At 48.4% G+C, this 23603-nt stretch overlaps 4 protein-coding genes across 4 annotated transcripts; 3 read left to right on the top strand and 1 right to left on the bottom strand.

Moving 5' to 3' along the window:
- Nucleotides 1-479: 479 nt before the first annotated feature.
- PFICI_07310 (uncharacterized protein) lies at nucleotides 480-2777 on the top strand (the record flags this gene model as incomplete). Its single annotated transcript, XM_007835891.1, has 1 exon — nucleotides 480-2777. One exon carries the CDS (start codon nucleotides 480-482, stop codon nucleotides 2775-2777), a length of 2298 nt encoding a protein of 765 aa, XP_007834082.1.
- A 2753-nt stretch (nucleotides 2778-5530) lies between these two features.
- On the bottom strand, nucleotides 5531-10358 carry PFICI_07309 (Pentafunctional AROM polypeptide; the record flags this gene model as incomplete). The annotated part of the gene is made up of 2 exons (XM_007835890.1): nucleotides 5531-5596; nucleotides 5721-10358. The coding sequence occupies 2 exons, from the start codon at nucleotides 10356-10358 to the stop codon at nucleotides 5531-5533; spliced, it is 4704 nt and encodes a 1567-aa protein (XP_007834081.1).
- Nucleotides 10359-12429: 2071 nt separating this feature from the next.
- On the top strand, nucleotides 12430-14797 carry PFICI_07308 (uncharacterized protein; the record flags this gene model as incomplete). Its single annotated transcript, XM_007835889.1, has 10 exons — nucleotides 12430-12854; nucleotides 12937-13043; nucleotides 13125-13195; nucleotides 13419-13487; nucleotides 13543-13669; nucleotides 13735-13802; nucleotides 13869-13932; nucleotides 13990-14142; nucleotides 14243-14600; nucleotides 14683-14797. The coding sequence occupies 10 exons, from the start codon at nucleotides 12430-12432 to the stop codon at nucleotides 14795-14797; spliced, it is 1557 nt and encodes a 518-aa protein (XP_007834080.1).
- Nucleotides 14798-17771: 2974 nt separating this feature from the next.
- On the top strand, nucleotides 17772-19552 carry PFICI_07307 (uncharacterized protein; the record flags this gene model as incomplete). Its single annotated transcript, XM_007835888.1, has 3 exons — nucleotides 17772-18357; nucleotides 18463-19454; nucleotides 19508-19552. The coding sequence occupies 3 exons, from the start codon at nucleotides 17772-17774 to the stop codon at nucleotides 19550-19552; spliced, it is 1623 nt and encodes a 540-aa protein (XP_007834079.1).
- Nucleotides 19553-23603: the final 4051 nt, after the last annotated feature.

The raw sequence follows: 23603 nt of genomic DNA, 5'->3' as shown, positions 1-23603 counted from the left end.
ATGACCGGATGGTGAAAGGGCCGAGGGAGCCCCCATAAGGGAGCTTTTAGGTAATCAGTAAAGTCTTTCAGACTCGACTTTCCAAGGGTTTCCAAGAACAAGGATTTGCTAATAACTCATTCAACGGTTTTCTCGGTCTTAATGTATGTAGTCCGGCTGTGCAAAAACCTAGGGGGATAGGTGGGTGGGAAGGACACAGAACAAGTCACCCGGGAGGGAGGGAAAAAAAAAAAAGCATTACAAGTCCATGCGCTTTGCCGTGGGAAAAAGGCGGATCTGCACACACCCCCCCCAAATCTCCCTCTTCCCTGGGCTCTCGAGTAGAATCGACTATAAAGTATCCTCCCATCTCGCCACCCCACGCCCAGCCCCACTTCTTGGACTTCTACAACTTACACCATCACTTACTACACTAATCTTTTATTCTTTTCTCCCATCAAAGACATCATCATCTTTTTATTTTCCCCCTCCAACACAAGATGATTCTTGCCCACAACCACAACGACAATAATCACAACTATCCACGAGCCGCCGGTCTCATTGTCCTCAACGAGGGTATCGGCTCACACAACGACAACAGCAATAACAACAACATTTACTATAACCCTTACAGCATAGAGGCGTCGGCACTCGCATCGTACAATAGGTACAATACCAACAACAACAACAACAACAACAACAACAGCAGTAGCAGCAGCAGCAGCACTCCTCGTTTGCAATCTGCGACGAGCTTCGGCGCCCCATTAAGATCGAATACGCTCTTCCCACCTGCAAACCTATTTACCACGAACACCAACAACACAGCCGTCCAAGGCCTCAATCAAGTACCAGACCTGATGCCGTCCACCGCCGAGGCCTCGTCGTGGTACGACAGCCATTACACCCCAAGAGGTGCTCGTCTAGGACACAACCGCGAGTCGTCACTGTCGTCTCTGAACTCAAACGGTCCCGCGTCGCCGTACAATGCCTCGACGTCGAATCCACATATTGCCATTACCGACTCGAGTGATGCATTCCACGACCTCGGCACAGGCGAGAGCAACTACTCGTATTCACTAGGCAAGCCCATGGGCTCAGAAAATTACTATACCAGCGTCCAGGGAATGGGCTCGCAGACTCAAAATCTGCCAGACATGTTGTCATTCTCAGCAGACAGTCTTCCGACGACAGCAATGTCATCGCAGCAGCCTAGTTCCACCCAAAAGAGGTTCGAGCGAGGTCTAGCACCTTCTGCAGATGTGTCACACCCTGCCTCGGTGGCGAGCAGCACCGTGGGTGGTGACTCACAGCCTGCCACGCCGTCCTTCCACGAGCCCATCGAGGACGAAACGAGGAGACGAAAAAATGGTGAGCCTTCTTCAAGCATACATGATCACATAGTCCAAGAATTACTCGACTCTCTAGCCGCTCATGGTGATGGCCAAGCAGAGATCGTCTCCGAAGAGATCGCGTTACAAGAACAGTTGAGCTCATATTACGATACAGGATGTGCCAACCCTCCCAAGCTTGATCGCACCATGACAGATGTCTACGGCGACGAGCTGTACAGCCCGCACTTTGCCATTACCGCGGCTTCGCCACAGCCGCAAGCGCAGCTAGCCATGTCGCCAAACAATGGTGTCTTTGCCGAACGTCTTGCACTTGCCAACAACCAGCACTTGAGCGCAGCGCAGTCACCAGTATCGAGCTCATCACGCACCGACTCGCCTTTTCGTCACGGCTCTCCGCTGGCACCGTCACACAACGACTTCTCATCGCAGTCGTCGGCGCCGCAGATTAGACTAAACTCGGCGCAGCAGATGCGAGAGAAACAAAAGCAAGATCGAGACGCTAAAGCCCTGAGGGAGCAATTAGCACGCAGTGCCAACCGGCAGCAGCAGGGCACACCCAGTACTATTTCTCCAAAGGACGCCATGTTGGACTTCGCTGAAATCGACGAGGCATCCAACTTTCCTCTATTTCCTCCGCAGGAGACGAACAACTTTGACCTGAACCAGTTGAGCAAGGTGGTTCCTCAACAACAACAACAACAACAACAAACACATCAACAGCCACCTTCCCAACAAATGCAGCCGCAGCAGCAGCAGCAGCAACAGCAGCCGCAATCCCGGATGCATCAGCCCCAGGTACAGCAGCGTACACCACTGCAGACGGCATTTGACTTTAGCATGCCGACAAATCTGCAGATGCCACAACAGTATCCCTTCATTTCACGGCCCCGCCAACAGCAACAGCAGGCTATTACTCCATCGGTGTCTAGCTTTTCCCGAATGAGCTCTTCCGACACGAATGGCTCTACTAGCAATGATGGCACAGTATCGAGGCCAGCGAGGACAATGGCCGATGGTGGAACATACACGTGTACCTACCATGGTTGCACCCTACGTTTCGAGACACCACAGCTCCTGCAGAAGCACAAGCGCGAGGGCCACCGCCAAGCCAATGCTCTAACGGCAGCTACACGTCCCCAAGTTGCTCCATCGCCGGGTGTGCCAGACTCGCTGTTGGGCAGCCAGGCGGGCCCTCACAGGTGTGACCGTATCAACCCGAGCACGGGCAAGCCGTGTAACACCGTCTTTTCACGGCCATACGATCTGACCCGCCACGAGGATACAATCCACAACAACCGCAAGAAGAAGGTGCGCTGTGATCTTTGCACCGAGGAGAAGACCTTCAGCCGGGCCGACGCTCTCACCAGACACTATCGTGTGTGTCACCCAGAGGTTGAACTACCCGGCAAGCACCGCAAACGAGGAGTTCCCTCGGATGCAATCTAGTTTGTTTTGTGGGGGTAGAGAGCACGGAGCAATTGGCTCACTTGCATGCGATACACATGGCTCATTGGGTGTATCCAAAATGGCATACAGATTTAGGGAGACACCAGACGTGGGCGTGCACACACACACCCCCCTCTTGATCGAATCGACACACGGCCGATGACGGGACACCCATCCAGCCAAATTCAGGGTCCAGCACCAGCAGACGTCAATATGCAGGGACTTTGACTAGTCCCGCGCCAGGACGTGTTCGAATGGGGTAATCGATCGGCGGGGCGTCACATCATTGGGCTCGACCCCCTCGCTGCCCCGCTGTTTTTGCTTTGTGTGGGCAGATCGGTTCGGCTCCCATGACGTCAGATCCGGTGGTCTCGAATCGCGCTGATCCCTTCAGCTCCCGTTTCCCCACCCTTCCATTGTGGACATTGGCATCACCACCGACATCATCAGTCGGCACTCTGACGAAGGTTCTTGCATCATCTCGCACTGGGCCGTGTTTAGAGTAATTCCCACCAACCCCAGGAACCGTCTCTTGTCACATCTACCCACACTCTCGGACGCGGAATGATGCCAAACCTCGTCATGCTCCTCAACGTTCCAATCATCAATGTCGGTTTTGCTCCCGGGATCCGGTTGCTTTTGGGAATCGGGGATGGTGGTGTAGCAGCACTGTGGTCCCGTCCTACTTTGGCTACATCATGATTATTACCACCCGACCGGGCTTACTTGGCTAAATTGGTGGCTTACGCTTGGGTCGTCTTTCCTTCCTCCCCAGTTACGCCTGTTCGGGTTTGTTTCCATTTATTTCTTTTATTTTTAACTGGTTGGATTAATACGGTCGTGTGAGAAAGCGATCTTGCTGTTTTTGCGTCTTGTGGTTTTGAGGTTCTCATGCATTGAGCCCCGAGCCTTGCTGTCTCGATGGTTGCGTTTTGTTGTGGGGAGATGTGTAGCGGGCGCTCACACCTCATGTAAATTGCCAGTGTTTTTCTTTTTTTTTTTTTTTCCCTTTCACTACTACCTGTATTTCTATTCGTGGATATCCCTGGCTGTGGGAGGAATACCTAGATTGTACAACCCTCCGCCACTACACACACATTGAGAGTACATTAGTTCCATCCACTAGATGACGGCGAAGCCAAAAACACAAAAGCAGAAATGATGGGTTACGAGGTCATGATATCGTTAGAGCGGATATATCCTAGATGCGGAGAAGGCAATGTATCATATATTAGGAAACAAAAGCGGCATGATGGGGAGAAAAAGAATCGAGTTTGATTTTTTACATATTATTAGTAAAACGCTGTCACCCCAACAAGCGATAGTATATGAAACAATTGATACCCTTGGTCATAATTTGCTGATACTCAGTCATGATGGGACGCCTGAAATAGAGAGAAAAGCAGAAGAAATGGTGTGTACTATTTATTACTCATCACCTCTGGTTGTCCTAAGTCAATCGGCAGTGGTGGATAAAGTTTCTCTCCATTCCGTGACGTGAATGAACAGCATGTCACTCAATCGCGATGCATGCATATGGGTCCAAGTTGCCTCCCATACCCAGTCGGAAGCACACATCAACAAACACCCTCCAAAGGGTGTGTCTTGGTCGGCAAAGTGAAAAAAGCCCACCATCCAGCCATGGAGTTTTGATGCCCATTGCGATTCCAATAGCAAAAACCCCATGTAGATCTTTGCCATCAAGAGGGAGACAAAGGGTAGAGATCTTCACCCGCTGTGCCATCATCTCCCCGGGGATGTCCAGTTCATGTTAGATAGCGAGCAGCATGACCAATCAATCTACACATTCTTCAACACTCTATGAACAAAAAAAAAAAAAAGAGTGTGAAGTGAATGCTTGTCTGGCAAGCATGCATGCACGTGCCCTGCTGGTCGCCACTCGCTATACTTGGAAACTTCTGCCAGCCTTGTGCGGAAAAAGATCAGCAATTTTTCCATGCCGGCCTGTGTTTTCTCTTGGTTCCTTGGTTCCCTCCTTTCCCTCTCAACTCGACAGGCAAGACACTTATAGGTGGCGGAGGATGTTGAATATTGACAAGGCATATCTTATCTTTACAATGTCGCAGCACTCATTGTGGAATAGACTAATCATATTGTACCATGTATGTATGCAAGGTATGTAGATGTATGTAGATGGGGATCGTGGCTTAGCCCAAGACCATGTTACACTTATTTGTATATTGTTAGTGCTGCTGCTTACTCACCCCTGTTATGACTGCATGTTCAGACATATACTGTTTTAATCATCAAATCAACGACCATGCAAACAAATTTGTGGCAATACTCCATCCCTTGCCCCTATTTATCGCGAATTATTGCTCTTTATCATCACTGGCTAAGGGGGCTCTTGCCTTTTCGTCTTCGTCGAGTGGTCCCGGACATTGCTCCGCAACTCTCAAGTGATGACTGGGGTTAGAAAGCGTGCAATTCCATCTTGTATTGCTACACACATACGCACCTACTTGATCTGAGTATTACCTGTCTTGACACACGAGCATGCACCAACCAGCGCATGTATACAGGCGCCGGACCAGCCTCAAAAGGGTCAAACAAAGATTTGACTATATTTGCACAGCCTATGTAACTAACAAAGCCCTTCCCAATCTCCAGGCCCCCCCTGCCCCCTCAGGCAGCAGAACAAGTAAGCATTGTATAGTCTAGCAAGCAAATACGCCGAGGCTATCCAGCGCCTTCCATTCCTTCGCCACGCTCCCCACTGCAGCAGATGCCACCTAGACATCCAGCACAGCAGAGCGAACATCGGAGAAGACTGGGATAATGCCCGTCCACAATTGAAACTAAGTCTTTCGTTAGCAACTGGCCCTGACAAACAATATACGGGAATCATGACATTGAACGCAAGGAGAAAAGGGCGCGCAAGGCAAAAAGCAAATACTGGCTGGAAGCGTTGCTGGGGCTTACCTGATAGAAACCCTGGGAGCAGAGGACCTCGAGACCAGGCACCGTTCGCCAGCCAGAGTCCTCCGCCATGCCCATGAGTGGCGTATGTTGCGGCTTGTACGCCATCTCCAAGAGTACCCGAGACATCTTGATTGAGTTGGGCTGGCGCAGCACCGTACCTATAAGTTCCTTCATGCCCGGGTCAATGGGCTTGTCTGCAGGGATCGTCGTGATTATGACGGCCGGCAGAACCTTGACGTGACTGGCATCCGTGAGTACCTCGAGCGCGTAATCACTGGGGAAAGACTGGCACAGATCGTTGGCGCTCTGACTGTTGCGCGCAACAATGTAAATGGGGCTGTAGCCCATGGAGTGGAGAGCGTATATTCCCGCCCGGGTCGTACCACCGGAACCAACCACGAGGGCGCTCGCAGGCTTGGACTTGGACGCCGAGCTCACGCCAGCCCTGCCAAGAGTGTAAACCATGCCCATCCAGTCCGTGTTGGTGCCCACAAGGTGTACCCCCCCCTCGGCCGTGGTCTGGGGTATGATGGTGTTGATGGCTCCAATAATCTTGGCCGAGTCCGTGACCTCATCGACGTACTTCATGATATCGAGCTTGAGGGGTATCGTGACCGAGGCGCCACCAAAGTCGGGTGAGCGAATGATCTCCTGCACCGTCGAGGCGTCGTCCGTCTCGTGCAAGCTGTACTTGTGGGGCAGGCCAGTCTGCTTGAACATGGCATTGTGGAGCGCTGGCGAACGCGATGCCGAGATGGGCTTGCCAAAGAGGTAGAAGTTCTTCGCCTCAATCTCACCGAGCAGAGCCAGCCCGGCACGAATTTCCGCGGCCGAGAGCTGCCCGGGGGCTGCCTTGAAAGGCAGATCTGGGTGCGAGACGGGTGTCATGAAACCGTTAAGGATTCGAGACAGTTTGCCGGTAGGTCCCATGTTGAGGGCAATAATGGGCTTGTCGTGAGCAGCAGCCATCCTGTCCCGGAAGTTCTTGCACGCAAAGTTGTCGTCCATGGTTCTGGCCACACCAATGAGTTTGATAATGTCGCCGTACTGCAGGGCCCGGTTGTACCAAGACTGGAATCCGCCGTTCTTCCAGGACAGGGCACCGTTCGGGTCATGGTGGGACGCAATGATGCGCGTGGAGCCCTTGATGCTAGAGATGGCGTCCAATGTCTCAGAGGACAGGGTCATTTCGAGGTCAATGTACTCAACGCCCATGCGGATAGCAGTCCGGTAGAGTGGGAGCAGTTCGTCTTCCGACTGGTAGGTGAACCGCCCGCCCTGGTCCTTGGATCTCACGGTGAAGACAATCGGGACCTTGGCTGTAGATCTCAGCAGTGACAACTGGTTGACCAGGAACTCTTGCGAGAGATCTTGCAGCAAGTCAACCCTGAGTTCTACGGCGTCTGATCCGACGACGACACGCGGCAGGACGTCAATGGCAGCCGACAGGTTCGGCACCGTGAGCGAAACAAAAAAGGAAGTCTGCTTCTTCTTGACTTCTTGAAAATGCTTGCTCTGCCCACATATGAGCTTAACGAAATTCTTGAAGTCGGCAGGGGCCTCGCTGATGCCGTCGAGGTACGGGCTGTGATACTCGTGGTTGCTGCACTCTTGGTACCACGGCTTACGACGCTGATAGACGCCGCGGATCTCTTCAGTGTAGGCGGGTCTGGTCTTGTCACGCAGGAGATACTCGACGATTTGTTCCTCGTCGCGATTCACAAGGAGTACAACGCCGCCATTCTTGCCATAGGCGGTCAGGAGCTCGCGAGCAGGGGCACTCTCAACAATGCCGCCGCCGCACGAAAAAACGTGCCCGTGGGACTGGTTCTTTAGAATGTCCTGGAGTAGATCCAGCTCTGCTTCTCGGAACCGTGCCCAGCCATCTTCGCTGCTGCGGATGATGTCGGGAATGGACTTGCCTGCCCTTCTCTCAAGCTCCGTATCCAAGTCTGTGAAAGGCCGGTTCAAAATGTTGGCCATCCAACCTCCCGTGGTGGTCTTGCCGGCGCCTCGCATGCCAATGATGAAGACGGAGGGACCCTCGTCGGGCTTCTGCGCCTCCTCGTGGCCTGGCTCAGCATCTATACCAAGCAAGTCAACCTTGAACGACTGGGCCAAGACATCCCACCAGCCTGGCCAGGTCTTTCCGGTGCATTCACGCTCGAGCACAGTGACTGGGTTTGGAGACAAGACTGATAAGACACTAAAGCTCATGGCGACGCGGTGATCGTCGTAGCAGTAGATACCGCCCTTGGGCTCGACCAGCTCCGTATAGTTTTTGCCGGTGATTTCTATTCCGTCTTCGAGCTCGCCGCTCTGTACGCCAAATTTGGCGAGCTGTATCCGCATGGCTGCGATACGGTTACACTCCTTGACACGCTGGTTGGCAATGCCCGTGATCCTTGTAGTGCCCGAGGCTACAGCAGCGAGTACCGAGGCTGTCAGGAAAGCATCCGTCATGGGCTCCATGTCGACGTGTTCGATGCCCTTCAAGGTTCCTGGCGCAGGACCGGTAACCGTGGTCGAGAAGTCTGTCTGCTCGACTTTGCAGCCCATGGGCTGCAGTACATCAATGGCAAAGCGCGCATCGCCCTGAAGCGACTTGAAGCCAATGTTTGGAATGGTACATGTCGTTCCAGTGATGGCTGCCACTGCCAATGGATAAGTAGCCGAACTGGCGTCACTCTCGACGACGTATTCTGCTGGGTTCTCGTAGGTTCCCTGGGGAATGTGATAAGTGTGCGGCTCATCGGCAGACTGTGTGACGTTGATGCCAAACGCCTTCATCATGGCCGTTGTCATGTCAATGTACGGCTGCGAAATCGGCTTGCCGCCGACGAGGCGTAGGGTGACTGGGTTCTTGGCATAAGGTGCACACATTAGAATCGATGAGACATATTGGGAAGAAACGGTGGCGGCCAACTCGATGAGGCCACCTTCGATACCCCCATTGGCGTTGACGCGAACGGGCAGACTCTTTTCCTTGTTGAGGTACTCGACGGCCACGCCATTGGATCGCAGAGCGTCCACCAGCGGCCCAATGGGTCGCACTTGCATTCTAGCATTTCCAGTAAGCACGGTGGAAGTTGTCGTGGATGGAGAACACAGGGCGACGACCGAGGTCAGGAAGCGCGAAGCGGTGCCAGCATTGCCTAGATACAGCGGCTTCTCACTGGCTTGGAGCGCACCGCCTTTGCCAGACAGCACCAGAACCTCGCCAGCATCCTCCCAGGAATAGGTGGCACCGTTGAGCTGGGTAATGGCATTCAGCATGAACTCGACATCGTCCGAGTGGAGTAGATTCTTGATGCGACATGTACCGCGGCCGAGTGCAGCCAAGACAAGAGCACGATTGGACACGCTCTTGGACCCGGGGGGTGTCACCTCAACATTGAGGTTCTTGGGCACACCCGGCACGACGAGCGTGGCGGGCGAGAGCACAACTCGGATGGCCTTGTCTTCGACGACGCTCGCCTTGGGCTCATGGGTCTTGCCAATGGCCGAGAGAAGGACAATCTTCTTCTGCTTGCCAACGTTCTTCTTGTCGACAGCCATTTTCTGTAGGAGCACGTCGACAGGACAGTGCTTACCAGCAGTCAGCTTGACGACACGCTTGTCCTGTAGGGACGTGGGTAGGTCGTAGCTTGCGATGCACTTCACGAGGCGCGCAAGAGCGCTTGGGCGCAGAACACCAAGGTAACGTGCCAGCTCGGCCTCCTTGACCATTCCAATGGCGACGGCCTCGCCATGCAGAAGCTGTGGCGTGAGAATAGCCTCGATGGCGTGTCCAATGGAGTGGCCAAAGTTGAGCAGGTTGCGCAGGCCACCCTCAGTCTCATCCTGAGAGACAACCTCGGCCTTGACGCCGGCAGAGCCGAGAACAATGCGCTTCAAGGCAGGTCGGATGGGCAGAAGCCTCTCAGAGGGGTCGGCAGTCTTGGAGCGGACGGCGGCCAGGATTCGAGATGCGTTTTCCTCGAGGAAGGCAAACTCGGTCTCGTTCCAGATGGCAGCCGTCTTGACCACCTCGGCCATGCCGTTGATGAACTCGCGGACGGGGAGTGTCTCGAGAAAGGCGAGGTCGATATAGATGCGCTTGGGCTGCCAGAAGGCTCCAATGAGGTTTTTGCCCATGGGGGTATCGATGGCCGTCTTGCCGCCAATGGAGGAGTCAACCATGGCGAGCAGGGTGGTGGGAACCTGGACAAAGCGAACGCCGCGCATGAAGGTGGCGGCGACATAGCCAATCATGTCGCCAATGACGCCTCCGCCCAGGGCAACAATGACAGTGTCTCTGGTGCATTGTTGGGAAAGCAGCCAGTCCTCAATCTCGGCCTTGGTCTCACGACCCTTTGAGGTCTCTCCCGGAGGGATGGTATAGGTCAAGAGGCGGCTTTCGGTGTTGCCGAGGCGGGCAGCAGTTTCTTGGAAAGAGGCCTCGAAGGTGGGCACGTATCGACCGTGAAGATTGGTGTCGGTGATCAGGACATAAGTAGACGAAGGGATGTTCTCGAGGAGGTCGCTGGCGACAAAGGTTTGCCAGATGCCATGGTCGACGACGATGGAGTCAGTGCCTAGGATGTTGATGCGCGTCGGGCCAGTATGGCCATTGACTCCATTGGGTTGGGACGTCATGGCGGGCTGCTTCGTTGACAAGAGGCGGACAGGCTTTGCCTACGATGTTCTGGGCTCTACGCGCAGCATTGACACCAAGCAGGGAGCAGTCTGTAGCTTGGGCTAGCGATGCTAATTGGGAGGCGGGTTATATAAGTCAGTACAGACTGTGATATAAAAGGTAAATGTGTATGTGAATACACAACGATTGAGTCACACAAGCAGACACACGTGATGAAAAGCAGCAGCGTCGACGAGAGAACGAGAGAACGAGAAGAAGGCAAGAAGAGAGTATTGTGATTCACAGCTGTAAAAGAGAGAGTGTGGGCAAGAGTAGGAGGACGAGGACGAGGACGGGGGGTTATGAAATGTCGGTATACATACAGACTGGGGAGACGACAATAGCGCAGTAGTAGATTGGTATGGTCTAAGATCTGACCTCACTTTCTCTTTCGAGTCTCTCTGCAGTTTACTACTGTAAGCGACTGGATTGGGCGAGGGATTGAAGTGGTTTGATGACCCATCAGCTCTTGATGACTGGACTGGTGGCAGAGGCCGATCGAGCCAAAAATTTTGGAGGATCCGGGGCCGTCTTCGGACGTAAGTTACAAGAGTGGGACCAACCAGGGTTGACGACTTTGGAGGACATGAACTTACTGTGCACTGCACTAGATCCCAGTCGCAAGAAACCAACCAATCAAATATTATAAAATCACGGCCACAGAGCATTTATAACCCGGTGGGTAGGACAACAACCGGGCATACTTTTCTTTCTTTCTTTTCCGCAGCGTATATATACATGGACGAGTGGCCTTGCACTACGAGGCGTACATACCTACCTACCATGACGGGAATGCATCAATGCATTTGATTGTTGTGGCTGCTTTCATTCTCTCAGTCGTCCTCACGTTGCCTCGGAACAATCCTCCAATGTCGCATCCGTGGGTGACTCGAGCGTGACGTCGTACCATACTCTACTGTCATTTGTTTGACGGCATCGTCTTGGCTTTCTCCATTGTGAATGGAGGACAAAAGTGCTCGAGCATATATGGACCATGCCCATGAGGTAAAGGAGCAACGCGATAGACGGGCCCGTGAGTTCGCCAGCCAGCATTCAGGTAAACAAGGGAGCTTTCGTGTTTACCCGTTGTCATTGCGCGAAGACCGGGCGAGGAAAGAAGTTTGAGTCATACACGATAGGTACCCAGGGCAGGCCGGAGTTTTATTACGTCGATTAGTAAGAATGCATGAGCTCTCTGTCTTGCGGTAACGCGCAAATAATACCTAGCGAACTAGGTAGATGATTGACACGGGTATAATAGATCAATGTGGGGCAATTCACATCGCTTACCCATCTACCTGCTCGGGACTCGGGAGTTGGGTTAATAATACCATCATCATACATTATGGTCCAACGGCCTTGCGGGACAATGTTTCTACATGGCCCTTTTGCCCGCTCGAGCACCCTGCCTATTCCTCACTGCCTGGGGTTCTGCTGCACGGGGAAACTTGCATTTCTACACTGCGTACCTACATTACTTTATTGCTCTAATCCCAGATGGGTATCCTGCAGCTAATCTTGCCCGTCGAACCGACTGCAAGTAGCACCTGTAGGATGCAGAGCTTAATAATCCCCTTGCATCGCGTCTTCTAGTCTCATTGGACACTTGCCATATTCGTCCTTTCGGAAGGAGAGAGCCTCGCGCTCAGATGTCATCGAAGCGAGAAGTCCTCAACTACCGGAACCGTGAACCTATATAATACAACCATGTCGCCGTCGTTCTCGTCCAAGCTGCCATTGTAGCACTTCTTGTGTCATCCCATCAGGTGACGACGCAGTTTTTTTCGGTTACTTGCTCCTACTTCACCTCATCGTCATCGCCATCGCTCTGTCTCCTCTCTTTGCTTACCATTTCTTTTATTTATTTCTCGCTCTTTTGCTGTCTCTCACACACACACGAGAGAGAGAGACAGAGAGAGAGAGAGAGAGAGAGAGAGAGAGAGACAGAGAGAGGCGCAGACAGACAGACAGACAGACAGACAGACAGATAGTCTGAAACATATATTCTTGGAATGACAAGCATCCAGAAACATGGAACCCAGTGATATCACCGGCGCTAGTCGGGCATCGGCTCAAGCTGCGACGTCTGATCTCATCGAGAAGATTGATATCTCACAAGATGCTGTAGCAGATCCTGCTGATGATCAGGACGAATCCTGTCACTACCAGCCACTTCGGATCATGGCCGAAGCCCGCAGTCGCAATACCCTATCGAGGGCTCAGTCCGCAACTTCAACCAAGAGCATCGGTCGCCTACGCTCAAATAATGGCCATGGATGTGCCGAGCTGGACGACAGTGCCGATGAGACCGAGGCCCTTGATCGGGTTGACGGCTCGAGCAAGGATCCATTTGAGGTGTCCTGGGATGGTGACAACGATCCATTCTGTCCGCGGAGCATGTCATTGCTACATAAGTGGACCATCGTTCTGATCGTGGGTTTTGGAAGTCTATGCGTGTAAGTGCTCGTCCCGTGGGAGATATGGTGTCTCCCAGACCGCCAGGGAGAGCAGCCGCTGATAACCCCCCTCGATTTATAGAACATGTGCAAGCTCCATCTATACCTCGACATATTCGCAGATGAACCCAGAGTTTGATATCTCCACCATAGTCGGGACGCTCGGTTTGTCAACGTTCGTCCTGGGCAGTGTGTATTCCATATTCCCATGTCAAGACCCCCGGGGGACTGCCAGACAGAGAATCACTAACCCGGTGTTGAACCATGCAGTCGCGTTGGGGCCTCTCTTGATGAGCCCATTGAGTGAGTTTTATGGCCGGCGACCAATCTACCTTGTTTCAGTAAGCAACTGCCGATACCACTTCTCTCCTTGTCTGGGATGTTCTATGAGTAAACATTTTCGGATGTGATGTTGAAAGAGAACAGACCTAGCCCAAGTGCTCGGAAGAGCTACTTTCAACTCAATTTATCCCTATGAGAGGTCAATTTCTAACACGTCATTGTAGTGGTAATACACCGACCCGGGAAAAACACACACACACAAATTGCGTAAATTGACACTAGTCCAGGACCATGTTCACCATATGGATCATCCCATCTGCCGTCGCCCAGAATGCCGAAACCATGATCGTGGTGAGTGGAACTAGCTATATGCTCTCAAGTCCATGCTGATACTTCTGCTGTCTAGGCACGCTTCTTCGATGGGTTTGCCGGCAGTGCATTCCTCAGCGTCGCAGGGGGGACTGTGAGTGACGTTTTTCGAAGGGATGCTATCCAGGGGCCAATGACTATCATATCACTGAGCCCGTTCATTGGTGAGTTTGCTACCCAGAATAAGTCCTGTACGCTGGTTTATTTCCACGGGCTCACGATGAGGCAGGCCCTAGCCTGGGTCCGTTAATCGGAGGCTTCATAAACGCCAATACGCATTGGCGATGGACATATTATGTGAGTCCCCAAAATGCATAGTGGCGTGGACCTGGTGTACGTTGTCTGACTTTTGGGCACTGGCAGTTTCTACTTATATGGGCAGCATTCATGCTTGTTTGCATCGTGTTTCTCGCACCCGAGACATTCCGTAAGAGCAAGCAGGAAGGTCCTCATGGCAGTCAAGGAAAACTCACATATTGAATAGACCCAGTGAAGCTGAGAGAAAAGGCGCGCGCGCTCCGGAACGAGACCGGAGACGATCGCTGGAAAGCCCCGATGGAGAGGCAGAATAAATCCGTCGCCAACTCTCTCGCCAACTCTCTTCTGAGACCGTTCCAACTATTGTTGTTTGAGCCCAGTAAGCAAATTTCGATGTCACCCATAGTTCGCTCGAGATGGTCGTAGATGGCCAAAGCAAAGAGGTTTCCCCGAAAGCCAGCTAACACAGACTCCGGCAGTGTGTCTCGTACTTTGCCTCTTCTCGGCCATCCTGCTCGGCATACTATACCTCTTTTTTGGCGCCTTCGGCCTCATATTCGGCAACGTGTATGGCTTCAACCTGTGGCAGACAGGTGTGTCGTTCTTGGGAATCATGGTAGGCATGCTTGCTGCGTCGGCCACGAATCCCATCTGGCACCGGGTGCACAACAAACTGGTCGCTGAGAATGGCGGCGTCTCAGAACCCGAGTTCCGACTCCCATCGGCTGTGGCGGGCGCCTTCCTGGTGCCAGTCGGGCTGTTCTGGTTTGCCTGGTCGGCCTACCCCTGGGTTCATTGGATTGTGCCCATCATTGGGTCCGCAGTGTTCGGAATGGGGTGAGTCGTAGCCTCCTTGGCGTACCCGAAAACTCCGTGACATCGTGTATTGACTCTCTGCCCTCTCTTTTCCATCGTCTAGGACGTTGCTGGTCTTTACTGGCATATTCACATTTCTGGTCGATGCATACCCGCTCTATGCAGCGTCAGCCCTCGCGGCTAACGCGTTCGCAAGGTGTGCATTTGCAGGTGAGTGAGTGACGAGTAACACTGAGCCACCCCGTCCCCGTACCCTTCCCCTTCGACTGACCCCCAAACTGTCGTTGGAGATGAGTCATTACGGCTGATATGTGAATATTTTCGACCATAGCCGCGTTTCCACTATTCGGGCTGCAGATGTATCAGAAGCTCGGGTACCAGTGGGGGTCCAGTCTTCTTGCATTCCTCACGCTGGCGATGGTGCCATTCCCTTGGCTCTTCTTCCGTGCTGGCAGGCGACTGAGAGACAAAAGCAGGTTTGCAGCGACATAGGCCAGGGCCAATGTACCGCGAAAGCTAATAACCATGCTGTGAATCTGGGTTTGGTATAGAGAAGCGCATAAAAGACAATAATACAGTGGCCACTAAGTGGCACAGGCAACGAACGCATGATGGGTGCTGAGATCCTTCTTCCTTCCAAGAAGCGACGCCGTCTACGACAATGGCTATTCCACCTGACAAGCGGAATTGTACCAATAATGGCATGTCTTGATTCACTGTCGCGTCGTGGTACCAAAGTGCGTGTGTCCACATATGGGCCAGACTCGACGCGTCGAGTGTGCAAGCGCAGCTGAAAGAGGTGGCTTGGTGCAAGCGAACACGCAAGCTGCGGCAGCATAGCCCCAGCTCAGCAGCCTCATTCTTGGGTAACGCTGGGGCCATTTAATGCCGCGATTGCGTGTCCATACCGACCGTCGACTATTCCGTAGTAGTGTACTATACATATACCCAGTAGTATACCACCATGAAAAGCTCAGCAGCACACCAGAGTTGGAAACTTTCTAGTCATCAATCAAGTAAACACCAGTAATTGCCCTACCTAGACCATCTAGACTTGAAAGGGGCTTCTCCAGCAAGAGGCGGACTGGCTGGGGCGGCAAGGCTTACCTACTACCATTTTGCTGACCACTGTTCATGTAGTGTGTGCGTGTCCTTATTTCGTGCTGTTGTGTTGGACCAGGGCACACAACTTTTGGAGCGAGGTTCTTTACAGGCTCGGAGGTGGAGCAAATGATGTTTGTCGTGGCTCAAGCATGACGAACACGGCGGGCTTGGCGTGTGTGCTGTGACTTGTACGCTGCTGATCAATACTGGGGATCGGCAGTCGATACAGACAGAACATTGCAACGTTTATTTGGCTCCACAAGCGACTGCTGCTGAAGGCGAGTTTTTACATGCGCCCACAGAAGACGAGGAGGTGCACCATCATCCATGGCACACTGTCAGTGCAAGTTGCCAGTAGGTTCAAGTATTTCGTAGGTAGGTCAGTAGATCACAGCACTGCCGCAATGCCGTGACCACACCCAAAAGCGCGCGCGCGTTGGCCTTAGATATTTCCGAAAAATTGTAGTACATATTGTGTGCAGGATTTGTGTTTCGTATGTACTTGTTTGTCCAGGGTCAGCTGAAGGACAACGGCGCTGGAGATACATATGCTTGTTTTTTCCAATCGAGTACCGCAAATTGCTCAAAAGATTCTGCCAACCATGACTGGAAAAAAAAAAAAAAACCATAGTCGATTCTGTCTGCACCACGATACTTAAAACGGCGAAAAATACTTCTGCGCATACGAGTCTCGGCATTAGTCGGCGCCGTTGGGGAGGCGGACGCGACTTTGACCTGGTGTAGACTGCGGCGAGCTAGGGGATGGGGGGCTGTGAGTCTCTGCAAGCAACGACGAGCTGACAGGCCATGACAACACGATTTCAATTGTTGATAATGAAGGGGTTGATTCGCAAAACCAACTAGGTACTGGCTACATTGATCATGAGTGCTTCCTACTATTGCGGGCATGTAGAGAAAGGGTAGATACATTTCAACCATCCCTTTATAGTATAACCAGGCCAGTACCAATTCGTCAACAACGGGATTATGTATTTGTGTGATGTATAGGTGAAGTTTAAACCACGTAGCGGCTACCAAGCCGCTTTCCAGCTAATTTTAGCTACACACTCCACGTTCTCACCTGTTGCTTTAGCACAGAGCGGGAGGGAGGGAAGGCAAGAAAGAAAGAAAGAAAGAAAGCAACATTGAACCATTGAGGGCAAACAATAACAGTACGTACCTGCGGGTAATGCCCCTAGTAGTCAACTCAGTGGCCTTTTCAGTGCCCCCCCCCCCCCCCCTCCCAGCTTCAGTGCTGTCCAACGTAGTTCAACTTGAATTGATGTGGGTGGGTACTACCTGTTAACCATGACTAGGCGGTACCCAAGGTACGAAGTGCACTCGCTAGCCGGTTCGCGAGTTTTCGGGGTTCAACCTCAAACTTGGCTGGACATTCTTCATTCCTTTTCTTTCCCCCGTTTCAACATTAGAAAGCGCAATCCCACCTGCTACAAAAACGTCGCGGCCAAATCGTTTCTCTTTCAAACTGTTTCTGACAATATTGCTGATCACTTGTGGTTCGCGACGGGTTGCACGCAGTCTCGTCTTTTCCTGTCGTTGGGTTGGAAGTGTTGTTTTGTATTTTTCCTCTCCCTTGGCTGACAGGGCAAGCCGCAAGGAACTTATCCCGTACGTACTCCTGCCGTCGTTCTTCAACAACGGGGCCAGCTCTGCATCAAAAGTCAATCGTGGCCGCCAACCTTGCACACATAGTAGGACCCTGGAAATCTCTACACAGCGCTGTGTACAGAGTAGAGCTGCATTCGCTACTGGCTGGCCAGAGAAATTCTTCTTTTGATACCGCAGCTGCCGCCCGCAATTACAACACCCCCCCCCCTCCCCGGGACAACGGCGATTGACAGCAGGATCGAGCCGCGCTGAGAGGGAAAAAAAAAAGGGCGACCCAATCGAGTCCATCAAGCGAGTTCTCGGGAAATTAGAGAGAGAGAGAGAGAGAGAGAGAGAGAGAGAGCCGCCGCAAGGAGACGGGCAGAACAAGCAAGGCACCTCAGCCAACCAACAACGTAACGCGCACTTCTTTTGTTTTTTTCTTCTAGCCCTTCCCGCTCTGTTGCTCCTCCTTCCGCCATGGCAGCAAACGACTATTACAATACCCGGCCGTCGCAGCCACAATACTACAATACATACGACGACAACGACGACCTTCGCCATCACGGGACTGCCACCCCAGCTTCCTCCGTATACCCGCCCTCCTACACCACCGATGCGCCACATGCACATCCGGACCGCCAGCCTACCGTTTCTCCCTTCCAGACTCCCTTTGATGATCACGTCTATCCCACCGGCTCCCACTCTGCGGCCGACGCCATGAGTAGCCAACATAGTTTTGCCCAAGACACGAGGTACCACAGTCCTGCAGCGGGCGAAGTGTCTCCCGTTGGTGATGACATCCCGCTGCGACAGCATCCCGATGCCACCAATAGCAGCAACAACAAGATGGGTACCCCAGGTTATGCCATGGACTCAACCGACCACGTATACGATACCGCCGCCGATGGCCGCTTGCCTCCCGCTGAACGATCCGCCGGTAGAGGAAGGATTCGCTTCGGCGAGTTGGGTATGCTGGGTTCTGGCAAGAGGAGGATTCCCATATTTGTCTATCTGTTCTCCATTGTCCAGATTGGTGTCTTCATTGGCGAGCTGGTCAAGGCGGGTGAGTCTCTCGTCTTCTCCCATCTCCCCTCTCCTGAATTGTCAATACAGTTCCCTCTTGCCGATATATGTCCTCCCTGCTAACCCAACCTTGGAAATCCAACAGCCCAATTGACCGGCAGCCCGATCCAAACGCAGCCATCCTTCAACCCCATGATCGGGCCCTCGTCATACGTCCTCATCAATATGGGTTCGAGATATGTCATTTGCATGCACCGTGTGCAGAATGTCACAAACTATGATGGCCAGGGCACCATCAATTGGCCATGTCCCTGGAGTACAACGAATGATGCAGATTCCTCTGACAACCAATGTACACTCTCTCAACTTTGCGGCTTTGGAGGCGTTCCAAACCCACCCACTGCCAACGCTACAGTCCCCTTCAACGAGGCTCCCTATCCGAACCAGTGGTGGCGCTTTATTGTGCCCATTTTCCTCCATGCCGGCATTGTGCACATCGGATTCAACCTGCTGCTGCAGCTGACCCTGGGCAAGGAAATCGAACGCGCCATAGGTTCAATCCGCTTCTTTCTCGTTTACATGAGCTCAGGCATCTTTGGCTTTGTCATGGGTGGCAATTTTGCGGCACTGAACATCTCCTCCACTGGCGCGTCAGGCGCATTGTTTGGCATTATTGCTCTGACCCTACTGGACCTGCTTTACTCATGGAAGGAGAGGCACAACCCTGTCCGCGAGCTCATGTTCATCCTGCTGGAGATAGTCATATCCTTTGTCCTGGGACTCCTGCCAGGTCTGGACAACTTTTCTCACATAGGTGGATTTCTCATGGGCTTGTGTCTTGGAATATGTGTGCTTCACTCGCCAAACTTTCTTCGTAGGAAGATTGGCGAGGACCACTTCACCGGACCGTCATATTCTACTGTGAGTTCCCACAATAATGGCATTTCCAGTGTCGCCTTTCCCCCATTCCTCAGGAATCCGGTCGGCTTCTTCAAGGGAAGAAAAGGCCTGTGGTGGGCTTGGTGGCTGGTTCGAGCTGGCTTCCTTGTCGGCATTATTGTCGTCTTTATTGTGCTCTTGAACAACTTTTACACATATCAAAATACTTGCAGTTGGTGCAAGTATCTTAGTTGTTTGGTAAGTGCTGCGTCATTATTTTATATACGATTCACTGCTAATATAAATAATAGCCTGTTAATGGATGGTGTGACCAAAACAGCCCATTTAGCTCGTAAATAATATTAATTTAATATAATTATATAAGATATTAAAGATTATTAATTTGTTTTTAATAAATTTATTTTTAATTTTTATTTAATTTTTATTTGTTTATTAAGCGTAATTTAATTTAATAATTAAATAAATAATTATTAATAATTTTATAATATTATTATAATAATACAAAATAACACAATTAAATAAGTAACGATATATTAGCGATAAGGTGACTATATAAATAAGGTGCGGTAATATACGGGGGGTTAATATTAAAATTAAAAGCTAATTAATTAAGCTACGTATATACGGACCGGTTATATAGTGGTAACAGCCGGCAACGTGGTCCGGGAGGGCATTATCGTTATAATTATCCCCTTTTTTTAAGCGGTGCTTCGACCCTAAAGCTAGCGTTCCCTTAAAATTAAGGCCTTAACCCGGATTACGGCTTTTGTTAATGCGATAATAATTACGGTATTAGCCGCGCACTAGATTTATCCGATTTTAACGGGTTGCTAAAGGCATTTAGCTGCTACGCTAGGCTATATATTACGACGATTATTTAATTATATAATTAACTATATACGATTAATTCCCCGACGGCGATTTTATTGCGATTTAGTTAGGATACGCTATATTAGGATTGGATAAGTGATTAAAAATATTAATTATTATAAGTAATATCCCGCATTAGGAACCACCCTTAATTAACGGATTTAATGTTTTAAGGTATGATTGGTGGATTATAAACTTAGGCACAGGGAAGCGTTCATATGATTCGTAGAATCAGGCCGTGGAGGGTAGTTATAGGGCTGTATAACTGATTTATTGAAGCTTAAGGAAAGAATAACTAACTACGGAGGAATAACTACCTTTTATACCCATAAAATCAACCATTAAGAACATTCTGGAATATATTACTAATAAACTGGATTTATAATCAAGTTAATTAGTAATAAGGTTGATTTATAATCGAAGAAACCATCGAAATCTATGGATTTCTATGGTGTGGGTTACCCTGTAACCCAGGGCCACTGTGGCCAGGTGCACTGGCCACACTTAGTGGGGCTGGATCCAGTGGAACGTTCCACTGGATTCCAGTGGGTTCCAGTGGCCATAGTGGCCACAACAGTCAACTGTACTGACTTGTTGACTGTACAGCACTGTGAACAGTGGCTGTAAGTGGTGCTGTACTGACTGTAGGTCAGTACAGGGTAAGTTCCACTGATTTCCCATATATCGTTATTTAACGATATCTCGATGGGTTTTATAGCTGTTATAACGATATGATATGCGTTATAAAGCTAATTTTATGCACTATACGATGCTGTATTAACATCCGTGCAACATTTAATAAATTAACAGGATTATAAATTAACGGATAACGGGATTAACGAATAAACTAGGAATAGATTAACGACGGGATTAACGAATAGATTAGGAATAAATTAACGACGGAATTAGGGAATAAACGATAAACCATTATAAATACACCGGCGGACCACTGCCGATACGATAATTTATAATTAAATAACGGAAAATAAGACCATATAATTATATAAAACCATATATAACGATAATATAAAATTATAAACGACGACTATATAGGATTATAATAAATAGACTATTAATATATATTTATTAATATTAGCCGTATAAAGGGAAAAATTTAATAGGACGAAAACCTTTATAATGCTATTACGACGATTTAGCGTTATCTAAGCGATACGACGACGAATTGCTTTTATTGCTATTAAGGCATTCTAATTTTTAGTATATAATATTATTATATTTACGGCAAAGCATAATCTTCCCTTTTTTATTACGGCGCGTGCCGTCGGATAAAAAGGTTAATAGCTTAAGATCCTTAGTAATAATCGTCGTAGCCAAAGGTGGCTAAACCCGAATTAAATTTAGTGCTATAATAATAAACGTAAAAAATATCGAAGCTAGCGATAAAGTTAATTATACTAGTTTTATAATAATATAATCCGTACGTTCCTACGGCGCGGCATAATCGATCCGGTGGCGATCGCGTCGGGATTTTATAATAAGCGCTAAATTAAATAATTCTTATAATTTAATAGCCGTCCCGATTATACCCTTATATATAATAGGCAATATCGTAAATTGCGTTTTTAATTTATTTCTTAACCGTTCCGTTAGCTTTACGTAAAAATAGCGCGTATTAATTGCATTAATGCGTTAATCGTTATTTTAATTTTTTAAAAATTAAAAGTAATTATTAAAATCTTTAAAGTGCTATTTTAAATTTTATTATATAGCTTTAAATAATTTTATAATCGCAGCTTTATAATATTTAATATCGCGAATTAGGCTAATAATTTATTTAGAAAATATAGCTTAATCGCTAACGATGCGTTTAGCTAGCGCTAAATCGTCGTTTTCGAGGCGTTAAATTTTTTAATTTTATAAAAATCGGCATTAAAAATCTATTTTCGAAATAACTAAATTAATACGGCGGCATAATTATTTATATTTTTTTAAAGCATTATTAAAAATACGGCGGAGGTCGGCGAGCTATTTATTTTATTATTTAAAAAAAATTTTTAGTATAAATACCCCGATTAATTTCTCTAAATTAACGTTATAATCGCGCTCGCGTTCCAACCCGGAATTATCGTCGCAACGGCGGCGACGAAATAACGAAAAAGCTGCGTTTTTATTATTTTGCTATTAAAGCTAGTAAAGCTTTTTTTTTAACATAGCTAATTATTCGGCCTTTTCGATTTGCTTTTAAAATTTTTCTAGCTACTGCTTAATAACGACAAAAGGGTTAAATTATTATTTTTCCGTAAGCTGCTATTCGATTACAGCCGTATCGGTATCGGTACCGGCTAGGTCAAATATAGCTGCAATAGCATTACGCGTAATATGCGAATTTTGCGAATATGCTATTTTATACGCTAAAAAACGACGGGGACGGGGATAACGATATAAACGGGAAAAACGATACCGCAGGCCATTTATAAAAAAAGCTTTTAAAATTATAATAATATAAAATAACATAATTAAATAAATAACGATATATTAGCGATAAGGTAATTATATAGGTGAGGTGCGGCAATATACGGGGGGTTGATATTAAAGTTGAAAGCTGACTAACTAAGCTACGTATATACGGACCGGTTATATAGTGGTGACAGCCGGCAATGTGGTCCGGGAAGGCATTATCGTTATAACGCTTTTATTAATTTATTTTAATCTTAAAAAATATATACGGTTAAAAATAAACGCTTTTATATTTATTTTAAGCGGAATTTTATTCTAATTAAATAATAATAATATACAAGGTTAGCATTAAGTTAACTAGCAGTTAACTCAAATAAATTAACTCAAACTTAATTGATTTAATTAGCACCCTGAATAAAACTCAACTTAATTAAGTTAATTAAACTCAAACTCAAAACTCAAACTAATTTTACCTACCCTAATAATATATAATATTTAATAGCGTTTTATTCCCGATAATAAGCCGGAAATAAAAAAAGCTATAATATTAAAAATAAGGAAATGCTTATAATCGTAAATTATTTTAAATATTAAAAATAATATTTATAAAAGGCAAAATACCCGATTAAAATCCGCTTAAATTATATTAATTTACGGGAATTTATAACGAAAACTTGGCTAAACGGCAAATAAATACAATAATATTTATTATTAATACTATTTAATTTTATTATTATTAGGGTTAGCATTAAGTTAACTGGCAGTTAACTTAAGTAAATTAACTTAAACCCAATTAAATTTAGTTCTTAACTTAACTTAATTAAGTTATTAAAACCACTAACTCAAATTTAATTGATTTAATTAGCAGGCTAAGTAAAACTTAATAATTTAATTAATAGGTAAACTTAAACTAAATTAATTAAATTAAATTAATAACTTAATTAACTCACTAACTTAAAGATAAAGTAATTAAATTAATAAATAAATATTAATTAAATTAAAAAGTAAATATTAATTAAATTAAAAGTTATTAAATAAAACCAAATTAAAATAAAAGAGATATTTTATTATTTTATACTAATTATCTTAAATATAATT

The sequence above is a fragment of the Pestalotiopsis fici genome, assembly GCF_000516985.1.
Source record: "Pestalotiopsis fici W106-1 unplaced genomic scaffold PFICI_Scf_4, whole genome shotgun sequence".
NCBI classification, from domain to species: domain Eukaryota; kingdom Fungi; phylum Ascomycota; class Sordariomycetes; order Amphisphaeriales; family Sporocadaceae; genus Pestalotiopsis; species Pestalotiopsis fici.
This window is presented reverse-complemented; position numbering and strand designations above follow the sequence as displayed.